This window comes from Balaenoptera musculus, chromosome 5, assembly GCF_009873245.2.
Source record: "Balaenoptera musculus isolate JJ_BM4_2016_0621 chromosome 5, mBalMus1.pri.v3, whole genome shotgun sequence".
Taxonomy (NCBI): Eukaryota; Metazoa; Chordata; class Mammalia; order Artiodactyla; family Balaenopteridae; genus Balaenoptera; species Balaenoptera musculus.
The window spans coordinates 32224196-32236450 of NC_045789.1; the positions used below are offsets into that span (position 1 = coordinate 32224196).

General features: G+C 37.3%; 1 protein-coding gene across 4 annotated transcripts in view; it reads right to left on the reverse strand.

The window, feature by feature from the left end:
* Nucleotides 1–12255, reverse strand: part of LRBA (LPS responsive beige-like anchor protein) — a 745100-nt gene that overhangs the window by 206103 nt on the left and 526742 nt on the right. For all 4 annotated transcript variants that reach the window (XM_036852028.1, XM_036852030.1, XM_036852029.1 and 1 more), the window contains exon 43: nt 6706–6821. In XM_036852028.1, the coding sequence (XP_036707923.1) occupies nt 6706–6821 (116 nt within the window). The remainder of the gene's footprint in view (nt 1–6705; nt 6822–12255) is intronic.

Here is a 12255-nt window from a genome sequence, read left to right on the forward strand (position 1 = left end):
TGAATTTGGGAATGTTCCTCCCTCTGCTATATTTTGGAAGAGTTTGAGAAGGATAGGTGTTAGCTCTTCTCTAAATGTTTGACAGAATTCGCCTGTGAAGCCATCTGGTCCTGGGCTTTTCTTTGTTGGAAGATTTTTAATCACAGTCTCAATTTCGCTGCTTGCAATTGGTCTGTTTATGTTTTCTATTTCTTCCTCATTCATTCTCGGAAGGTTGTGCTTTTCTATGAATTTGTCCATTTCTTCCAGGTTGTCCATTTTATTGGCATATAGGTGCTTGTAGGAATCTCTCATGATCCTTTGTATTTCTGTAGTACCAGTTGTTACTTCTCCTTTTTCATTTCTAATTCTATTGATTTGAGTCTTCCCCATTTTTTTCTTGATGAGTCTGGCTAATGGTTTATCAATTTTGTTTATCTTCTCAAAGAACCAGCTTTTAGTTTTATTGATCTTCGCTATTGTCTCCTTCATTTCTTTTTCATTTATTTCTGATCTGAAATTTATGATTTCTTTCCTTCTGCAAACTTTGGGGTTTTTTTGTTCTTCTTTCCCTAATTGCTTTAGGTGTAAGGTTAGGTTGTTTATTTAAGATGTTTGTTTCTTTTTTCTTTTTTTTTAATATATATGCTAGGTATTATTTTATTTAATTTTATTTATTTATGGCTGTGTTGGGTCTTCGCTTCTGTGCGAGGGCTTTCTCCAGTTGCAGCAAGCGGGGGCCACTCTTCATCGCAGTGCACGGGCCTCCCACCATCGCGGCCTCTCCTGTTGCAGAGCACAGGCTCGAGATGCGCACGCTCAGTAATTGTGGCTCACGGGCCCATTTGCTCTGCGGCATTTGGGATCCTACCAGACCAGGGCTTGAACCCGTGTCCCCTCCATCAGCAGGCATATTTTCAACCACTGCGCCACCAGGGAAGCCCCAAGATGTTTGTTTCTTGAGGTAGGATTTTATTGCTATAAACTTCCCTCTTAGAACTGCTTTTGCTGCATCCCATAGGTTTTGGGTCGTCGTGTTTTCATTGTCATTTGTTTCTAGGTATTTTTTGATTTCCTCTTTGATTTCTTCAGTGATCTCTTGGTTATTAAGTACTGTATTGTTTAGCCTCCATGTGTTTGTAATTTTTACAGACTTTTTTCCTGTAATTGATATCTAGTCTCATAGTATTGTGGTTGGAAGAGATATGTGATATGATTTCAATTTTCTTAAATTTACCAAGGCTTGATCTGTGACCCAGGATATGATCTATCCTGGAGAATCTTCTATGAGCATTTGAGAAGAAAGTGTATTCTGTTGTTTTTGGATGGAATGTCCTATAAATATCAATTAAGTCCATCTTGTTTCATGTATCATTTAACTCTTGTGTTTCCTTATTTATTTTCACTTTGGATGATCTGTCCATCAGTGAAAGTGGGGTGTTCAATTCCCCTACTATGATTGTGTTGTCGATTTCCCTTGTATGGCTGTTAGCACTTGCTTTATGTATTGAGGTGCTCCTATGTTGGGTGCATAAGTATTTACAATTGTTTTATCTTCTTCTTGGATTGATCCCTTGATCATTATGTAGTGTCCTTCTCTGTCTCTTGTGATAGTCTTTATTTTAAAGTCTATTTTGTCTGATATGAGAATTGCTACTCCAGCTTTCTTTTGATTTCCATTTGCATGGAATATCTTTTTCCACCCCCTCACTTTCAGTCTTTATGTGTCCCTAGGTCTGAAGTGGGTCTCTTGTAGGCAGCATATATACAGGTCTTCTTTTTGTATCCATTCAGCCAGTCTATGTCTTTTGGTGGGAGCATTTAATCCATTTACATTTAAGGTAGTTATCGATATGTATGTTCCTATTACCATTTTCTTAATTGTTTTGGGTTTGTTATTTTAGGTCTTTTCCTTCTGTTGTGTTTCCTGCCTAGAGAAGTTCCTTTAGCATTTGTTGTAAAGCTAGTTTGGTGGTGCTGAATTCTCTTAGCTTTTGCTTGCCTGTAAAGGTTTTAAAATCTCTGTCGAATCTGAATGAGATCCTTGCTGGGTAGAGTAATCTTGGTTGCAGGTTTTTCCCTTTCATCACTTTAAATATGTCTTGCCACTCCCTTCCGGCTGCAGAGTTTCTGCTGAAAGATCAGCTGTTAACTTCATGGGGATTCCCTTGTATGTTATTTGTTGTTTGTCCCTTGCCAATTATAATATTTTTTCTTTGTATTTAATTTTTGATAGTTTGATTAATATGTGTCTTGGTGTGTTTCTCCTTGGATTTATCCTGTATGGGACTCTCTGTGCTTCCTGGACTTGATTGACTATTTCTTTTCCCATATTAGGAAGTTTTCAACTTCAAATATCTCTTCAAATATTTTCTCAGTCCCTTTCTTTTTCTCTTTTTCTTCCAGGACCCCTATAGTTCGAATGTTGGTATGTTTAATGTTGTCCCAGAGGTCTCTAAGACTGTCTCAATTCTTTTCATTCTTTTTTCTTTATTCTGCTCTGCAGTAGTTATTTCCACTATTTTATCTTCTACATCACTTATCCATTCTTCTTCCTCAGTTATTCTGCTATTGATTCCTTCTAGAGAATTTATTTCATTTATTGTGTTGTTCATCATTGTCTGTTTGCTCTTTAGTTCTTCTAGGTCCTTGTTAAACGTTTCTTGTATTTTCTCCATTCTATTTTCAAGATTTTGGGTCATCTTTACTATCATTACTCTGAACTCTTTTTCAGGTAGACTGCCTATTTCCTCTTCATTTGTTTGGTCTGGTGGGTTTTTACCTTGCTCCTTCATCTGCTGTGTGTTTCTCTGTCTTCTCATTTTGCTAACTTACTGTGTTTGGGGTCTCCTTTTTGTAGGCTGCAGGTTCATAGTTCCCGTTGCTTTTGGTGTCTGCCCCCAGTGGCTACGGTTGGTTCAGTGGGTTGTGTAGGCTTCCTGGTGGAAGGGACTAGTGCCTGTGTTCTGGTGGATGAGGCTGAATCCTGTCTTTCTGGTGGGCAGAACCCCGACCGGTGGTGTGTTTTGGGGTGTCTGTGACCTTATGATTTTAGACAGCCTCTCTGCTAATGGATGGGGTTGTGTTCCTGTCTTGCTAGTTGTTTGGCATAGGGTGTCCAGCACTGTAGCTTGCTTGTTGTTGGGTGGAGCTGGGTCTTAGCTTTGAGATGGAGATCTCTGGGAGAGCTTTCGCCGTTTGGTATCACATGGAGCCGGGAGGTCTCTGGTGGACCAATGTCCTGAACTTGGCTCTCCCACCTCAGAGGCACAGGCTTGACACCCAGTTGGAGCACCAAGACCCTCTCTGAATACTGTTACCTCCTCAGAGCGCTCAATAGCAGGGTGCATGGAGCTTTTACAGAGGGTCTTAGTAAGCAGGCAGTCCTGAGGTACCAGATTAGCAAACGTTCAAAAGCTTGACAATATACTGTTGGCAAGGGTGTGGAGAAACAGTCCCTCTTTTGCATTGCTAGTGAGAATGCAAAAGGGTATAACCAACAACAACTTTGTCAATATGTCTTCATCAACCAAATGAGCAATGACAATGTGGGACCCAGAACCACTCACTCTGTGGAAGAATCCCAGGTTCAGGCAGGGGACAGGCAGAGTGCAGGTAATATCTGGATATTGCTTGACACTTTACAGACTGTTCTCAATGAATTTGCCTTCTCTGCTGAGCTTCAAAGCTTCCAAGATCTTGGCAGCTGGGAAGTGAAAGGCAGAGGGAAGGAGCGTGGGGCAGGAGCAGGTCCTGGGCATGTGCCCATGAGAGTGGCTGCCTGAGAGACCCAGGAGCAGAGGGTAAATAGTCCCCCGATTGGACGGAGCAGAGCAAGGACTACAACCTGATTTGATGCTTTTAACATTTTATTTCACTGTATTCATCAAGGGCGTGAGGCCTTTTAGAGTAACAGAGTTCTTCCTTGATTGATCTGGAAATAGTCTTAGAAAACATGAATAACTAGGACAATTTTAATTCAGAAGTATTTATGTCATTACATATTTCTGTCAATTTTAACTTCTCCCAGAAGAAAATAACCAAACTTAACAGCAAAAAGCAGTCTATTTTGATGTCTCCATTCTCTCACATTTTCCTGATTGAGATGTTAGTAAATAGTAAAATCCTCTTCTTAGCCTATCTGCTTAAATAATCAAGTTTATTGTACCTACGAAAAAAAGAGTACGCATCTGCTCACTGTAAACAGACTTTTATTAATTAAGTTAAATTCAATATTTAGTTACTGAATGCCTAGTGACTGTCTTTTGGGAAATGTGTCATGATATCATGAGAACCTATTTGTATCACAGATAACACTGTAAAAGAAATATTAAATAACATGAGACTCCACCCCAGCCTCTAGTGTATGTAAAAACCATCCAAAGCAAATTATTGATTCTATTCTTTAAAGAGAATATCCAGGGGATATATTTAAAAGACACTATAGGCACACTAGAAGTTGAGAGTAGACCCTTTCATAAATGCTGTCCATAATTATTACACTGCATTCAATCTAGGTGTTAATTGATTTATCATGTACAAAACATGTCCATTTAAACTTGTTACATAAGTTTCCTGTCTCTCATTATTACTTAAAAATCCTTTCAGTCTCTAGTTATACAATCCCTACTAAATTCCACATAACTGTTCAAACTTTCTTTATTCCATTCCCTCAATGGACCCTCAGATGAGTATCTTCCTAACTGATGAATTTTAGACTTTTTCAGTGTAAGCCCTGAACTTCCAATTCTTCGTACTACACCCTCTCTTCTCCACTTCTCCAATAGTGTCTTTATTCTCTGGGAGGTGTGATTCTTCCACCTGAGCTCTTGAACAGGTCTCCCTCATAGTGTGAATTGTTACTTTTCCTCTCTCTTCCTCTTTCATAGTTACTCTCCGCTGCCTTAACTCACCCTCTCTTTACTATTACACAAGAAAACTGTAATCTACATCTAATGTTCTCATTTAATCTTGAACCATTCAGTCCTTATAATCAAACTTTTTTGCTTGTTTTGCAAATAAACCCCTAGGGACTTCCCTGGTGGCGTAGTGGATAAGACTCAGCGCTCCCAATGCAGGGGGCCTGGGTTCGATCCCTGGTCAGGGAACTAGATCCCATATTCATGCTGCAACTAAGAGTTCTCATGCAACAACTAAGGAGACAGCCTGCCACAACTAAGACCTGGCACAACCAAATAAATAAATATTAAAAAAGAAAGAAAACAAACCCCTGTAAAGTAACCCATAAGTCCTGAGATGTTAAAGCCAAAGGCATGGCCTGTACTCACTCTTAATTCTCCCTTACCTCTCCATCACATCTAATACAGCGGCCAAGGCCTTTCTCCCTTTCCCCTTGTATCTCAAGACATTTGCTTCACCTTAGTTCTCCTCCTACTAAGTCTATAAACTCTGGGGTCAGTCATTCTCTTCTTTTCTTTAATAACTTTCCCTCTTTCTTTTTGTTATGCTCAAGAGCATTCCCCAGACCTTACCTCACTGCTTTCTATATCACCTGGCTTGGTAATCTCAACTCTCTCTCTTGGTGATTTCCTCTCTATGCAGATGAAATCCAATGTCCTATCTCTAAGCTCCAAATACCCTCAACTTAACCTATACTCCAACAATTCTTTTTGATATCTTATCTTGGATGTCTTGCTAGCACAGTAAAATCATCTTTCTCTAGATCAATTTTTTGACTTCTTTTTCCTTTAATGGCACCACCATTTTCTTCATGATTTAGAGCAGAAGCCTGGAAGTCTTTTCTGACACTTTTTTCTCATTTATTCCCAACATTCAGTTAGCTGCATGGCAAATGGTTTGCACCTTGTAAATTCTTGTGTTATCTTTCTTTGTTTGTTTGTTTAATTAATTAATTTAATTTATTTATTTTTGGCTGCATTGGGTCTTTGTTGCTGTGTGCGAGCTTTCTCTGGTTGCGGTGAACGGGGGCTACTCTTTGTTGCAGTGTGTGGGCTTCTCATTGCGGTGGCTTCTCTTGTTGTGGAGCACGGGCTCTAGGCAGGTGGGCTTCAGTAGTTGCGGTACACAGCCTCAGTAGTTGTGGCTCATGGGCTCTAGAGCACAGGCTCAGTAGTTGTGGCACATGGGCTTAGTTGCTCCGCGGCATGTGGGATCTTCCCGGACCAGGGATCGAACCCGTGTCCCTTGCATTGGCAGGCAGATTCTCAACCACTGTGCCACCAGGGAAGCCCTACTCTTGTGTTATCTAATCCTTTGTTTTAATTCCTACTGTCACCTCTCTAATGCAGGCCCTCATTACTTTTTATATGTAATTGCTTCCTAACTTCTGCTCTCTACCTAGACTCTCTGCACCATAATTTATCCTTCATACTGCTTCCAACTTTTCATACAGTTCTGATATTACTCATTTGTTCAAAAACTTTCAAAAGTTTCCCTGTGAATTGACTGCCAATTCCTCAAACTGACAAAAAAAATCTTCCACAATGTCTCCACACTACCTTTCTAGTTTTCTTTTTCATTATACCTTTATGAATATATATTTTATGTACACGCAAACACAAACACACATACTATACCATTAATTGTTCTCTAGCTATAATTCATTTCTTCCCATCTTTGTATGCTTGCTTACACCTTTAGCTTTACATGGAATGACTCTATTTATACAAATACTCAAAATAATCTAATCATATCACTATTAATAATTTATCATTTGAAATACATCAACATGTGAGCTTAAATTACCTGCTATTGTGTTGAGAAACATCAAGTACTCAAAATTTGAAATCTCCCTGTGTTGCCATCGCTGGGTCATATTAGAAGCTTTAAAAAGTTGACGAGGACTAGCTAATGAGATACGCCTGCAAGAAAAAGAATTTGATATAGAATCAAATTTAACTTAAGATTAATTAGATCAGTAATAAATCATGACTTCTGTGCTCATTCAAAATGGCATCTGTATTATTCTGAGACGTTCTATTCATGTTATACTAACGAATGCTAGAGATGTTTCAATCTATAATTAATGGTTAAACGAATGATTTGGATGAGTCACAGGTCTATTACCCATATTCTATTCATCAAGGTAAGCTGTCATTACAAAGCCATTATAATATCTAGGCTCCATAAATGTTGATTAATAACAGTATGATTAATAATTCACTGCCTTACTGATACAAAAGTAATTATAGTAACTGAGAAACACACATAAAATTGTATTCACATCTTTATCAGTTTAAATAGTCATCTCTTAAAGACAGCATATTTGTACAATATAAATTTAAACATTATGTTTGTATACCCATTGTAATAGGGGAAAGAGGATCCCAATCCCTCAGGTGTCTATTCGTGGGTTCGGATAAAGGTAAGGGAAACTATTATTCTTTTATACAGCCTAATAGTAGACCAAGTTTTCTGTTTTCTTAACGTAATGTAAATAACAAAGGATATAACTGACCAATACTAAGTAGCAGTGGGAAATAGGTGGCAGGATTAATTACTACATTCAGAGCCCAGAATCTCAGAGAAGTATGCTGTCACAGTTCTTCCTACTACTAAGGACAAGATACGTATTTTTTTCAAGCTTTATTTCCAAAGGTATAATTTACGTAACACAAAATTTACCCTTGTAAGTGTACTATTCAATGATTTTTTAAAGTAAATTTCTAGAGTTGCGCAATTATCACCACATTGTATTTTGGAACATTTTAATCAACACTAAAACTTCCCTTGTGCCTATTTAGAGTTAATTCCTATTCCTATCCCCAGCTCTAGACAACTATCAATCTGCCTTCTGTCTCTATAACTAGCCGTTTCTGAACATTTCAGATAAATGGAATCATATATCATGTAATCTTCTGCATCAGTCTTCTTCTACTAACCGTAATGTTTTGAGGTTCATCAATGTGGCAGCATGTATAAGCAGTTCATTTCTTTTGATTGTAAATAGTATTCCATTGTATGAATACAGAATATACCACATTTTTTAAATCCGTTCACCAGTTGATAGACATTTAAATTATTCCAGTTTTTAGCTATTATGAAAAATGCTATTCAGAACATTCACGTACACATCGTCGATGAACATATGGTTGCATTTCTTTTGGGTAGATGCCTAGGAGTGAAATTGCCAGGTTGTCTGTTGACTTAATATTTATCTTTTTGAGAAACTGCCAAATTGTCTTCCATTATACATTCCAACAAACAATGTATGATGTTCCAAATTTTCCACATCTCTGCCAATACTCGCTATTGTATGAAATTTTTATTATAGCCATTCTAGTGAGTGTAAAATGGTATCTTATTATAATTTTAATGTACATTGTTGAACATCTTTTCATGTGTTAATTAGCCATTTGTTTATTTTCTTTGAGGAAATTACTATTCAGATCTTTTTTACCTTAATTGGGTTGCTTCTGTCCTATTATTGAGTTGTCAAAGGTCATCATACATTTTGGATACAAGTCTATCAAATACATGATGTGCAAATATTTTCTCAGTCTGTGGCTTATCTTTTCACATACTTAGTGATATATTTAAAGCACAAACATTTTAAATTTTGATTAAATCCATCTTCTCAATTTTTGTCTTTTATGAATTATGCTTTTGGGTGTCACATGTGCACTCTTTGCCTAATGCAAGATGATAAAGTTTTTATCCTATATTTTATTTGAGAAATTTTTTAGTTTTAGATCTTAAATATAGGTCTACGACCCACCTTAATTCTTATGAACATTGTGTGGTAAGTGTTGAAGTTCATTTTCTTGCATGTGACTATCCAGTCATTACAGTACCATTTGTTTAAAGATTACCCTTTCTTCATAGAATTGTGTAGGCACGTTTCTTAAAAAGCAACTGACCATAAATGCAAGGGTTTATTTCTGTATTCTCAATGTAGTTTCATTAATTTATGTGCCTATCCTTGTATAAATAGCACACATTTTGATTATTATGGTTTTATGGTAAGTTTTGAAATCAGATAGTGTAAGTTCTGTAATTTTGTTGTTCTTTTTCAAAATTGTTTTGGCAATTCTAGATCCATTGTATTTCAGCTTCTCTATTTCTCCCAAAAAGTGTACTAAATTTTGATAGGGGTTGTATTAAGCTTATAGATTGAGGAAGAATTGACATCTTAATCATATTGAACCTTCTGATCCATGAATATGGAATGTCTCCATTTATTGATGTCTGTCTTTAATTTCTAACAGCCATGTTTTACACTTTTCATTGCAAAAATTGTACACGTCTTTTGTCATCTAGGAATAAAGACATTTCCCTTTCCAATCTGGATGCCTTTGACTTTTCCCTTCCCTTCCTTTCTTATCACACAGGCTTATCACACATTATATATCAATATAATATTGATAGAAGTGGTGAGAATGGAAGACATTCTAGCCTTCCTGACCTTAGGGGAAAAGCATTTAGTCTTTCAACATTAAGTACAGTGTATGTTATGTGGGTTTTTGATGGTTGCTATTTATCTGTTTGAGATTTTCTAGTCATGAATGTGTGTTTCATTTTGTCAAATGCTTTTTCTGTGTCTACTAAGATGATCATGTGGGTTTTTTTTTTTTGTCCTGTAGTCTATTAACTTCATGCATAACATTAATTGATTTTCACATTTAAACCAATCTGCATTCTTATGATAAAACCCACATGGATACTTTATAATCCTTTTTGTATATTGCTGGATTTGGTTTGATAATATTTTGTAAAGGATTTTTGAATACATGTTCATTAGGGATATTAGTCTACAGTTTTCTCTTGTTAGCTTGTTTTTTCTTGTGATGTCTTTGCCTAGCATTGGTATTAGGGTGAAGATGGCCTCACAGACTGAGCTAGAAAGTGTTTCTTCTTCCTGTGTCTTCCAGATGAGCTTATGAAAGATTGATATCTTTTCTAATTTATCTATTTAATAAGATTCACCAGTAAAGCCATCTAGGCTTTGACTTTTCTTTGTGGGAAGATTTTTAAATTACTAATTCAATGGACCTGTTATAGGCCTATTCAGAATTTTAATTTCTTCTTGAGTCAGTTTTGACAATTCTGTCTTTCTAGGAATTTACCCATCTCATCTCAATTGTCTTAATTTGTAGGCTGAATTTGTTCAGGATATTTCCTTCTAATCCTTTTAATTTCTACATCGTGAGCAGTGCAGTCCCTTCTTTCATTTCTGACTTTGGTAATTCATACCATCTCTTTTGTTCATAGTTAGGCAGTTAAAAGAATGTCAATTTTATTGAGCTTTTCAAGGAATCAGCTTTTGCTTAATTGATCTTCTTTATTGTTTTTGTCTGGTTTTCATTGATTTCTGCTCTAATTTTCTTTAGTCACTTTTTCCTACTTGTTTTCCATTTAGCTTGTTCTTCTTTTTCTAGTTTCTAAAGATGGAAGCTTAGGTTACTGATGTTAGGCATTTCTGTATTTCAGATATAGGTATTTAAAGCTATAAAATTTCCCCCTGAATACTATTTTAGCTGCATCCCATAAATTTTGATATGTTATATAGCTCTGTTGGATACAGAAACCCAAATCACTGTCCTTCTCAGTACCATTGTAGGAGGAGTTGCTGAGTGCAGAAGTTACCAAAAGCACCAAGGGCTACTCTGAAGAGCTGCAGCAGCATGTCTGGAAACAAAAAAAAAGGAGCTCCCAAGCCCAGGCACTCTAAATGCAGGGAGGTATGTAGGGGAGAAACTGGCACAGACCATGCAGCAAGAAATAAAAGGAGAAAAAAGCCCTCCTACCACTCCAGTCACCCCCTATGGCCTAACCTCTGCTCATCCTAACCTCATCCATGTACTTCACACCAAGCTTCAAACTGCAAGATAATATGATCTCCTGGTAGCTGTTAAAACCTCTGATTATTTATGTGTTAAACTCCTTGATTAGTGTTCCCTTACAGGAAAAAAAAAAATGCCTGAATCAAGTGATAGGGTTGGGCAAAACTAGTGAAGAGAAAACTAAAATGATATTATAGGTAGAAACTTTGGGTTGGTTCAGTATGTTGTTATGGCTTATAACTGGTATTGATGTGTATATGCTTATACTGTCAAGTACTCATAAAGTGTCAGAGAGAATATTCCAGATCAAGAGCTACAGGTAAAAGAGTGATAATAGGATTAATTCTCCTGCCATTTGCCATCAGTAGTAGGTCAGGATTTAATCCAAATATCTCTACCTACTCATGTCCTATTGACTGAGAAGTCAGAAGTCTCACACCTAAACCAGAACCAAGAGAGATAGCCCAAAGGCTGCAACAAAATTCAAGGGCCTGCTTGACAACTAGAACTTGTTGATACTGAATAGACAAACTCACAACAATCAACCTCTGGCAGCCAAAAACTGCTGTTGCTACATGCAATAGCCTTTTTTCAGTCTATGTCTTACTGATTTTTCATCAAATCTTACCTTCTTGAAATAGTCTCATTCTTTGGCATCACATTTTCCTGGATTTCCCATTTTTCAAGGCCCTTCTGTTTTTGTTTTGTTTTTTTTTCTCTTTCATTTACTCAACATTTAAATGTTGCATTTCCTCAGAATGCAGCCCTCGTTTCTCCTGCTCGTTCTACGGTCTGTCCCCAGGTGAGTTCATTTCCTCTCAAGGCTTCAAATTTCATCTAAATGGTAATGACTCCCAATTACTACACTTTTCATTTGCGCTCTAGCCATACCTTCTTATATCTAACTTCCTATTCAACATTTCAGTCTAGACATCTCTCAGGGGTTTCAATTTCAACAGATCTAAAACTAACCTTCTCCTTTTCAGTTCATTCACTTCTGCCCCCCACCCTCAACCCCAACCCCAACCATGGGGGGTATGGGAGGGTAGATGCATACAGGTACTCCTTCTACAGTGTTCCCCATCTCAGTCTGTGCTACTGAGCAGTTCAAGCTGAAACTTGGGGAGACACAGTGGATGCCTCCCCTTTTTATCATCCTCCAAATTTAGCTAATCTCCAAGTCACACAAATTGTATCTCCTTAAAGTCTCTAAACAAGATGTCTCTCTTCCTGTGATGACCTAGAGGGGAGGGATGGGGGGGCGGGTAGGAGGAAGGCTCAAGAGGGAGGAGACATATGTTTACAAATAGCTGATTCACTTTGTCGTAAAGCAGAAACTAACACAACATTGTAAAGCAATTATACTCCCAAAAAAAAACAACAAAAAAAAGATGTCTCTCATCAATGATACTACAGTTTACTTTGATTTCTACAATAAGTTCCCGCCTCCAAACTGACACTGTCTTCCTGAAATCACTAAGTGCCGGTGATACTTGCCTTCCAACATTCCTTA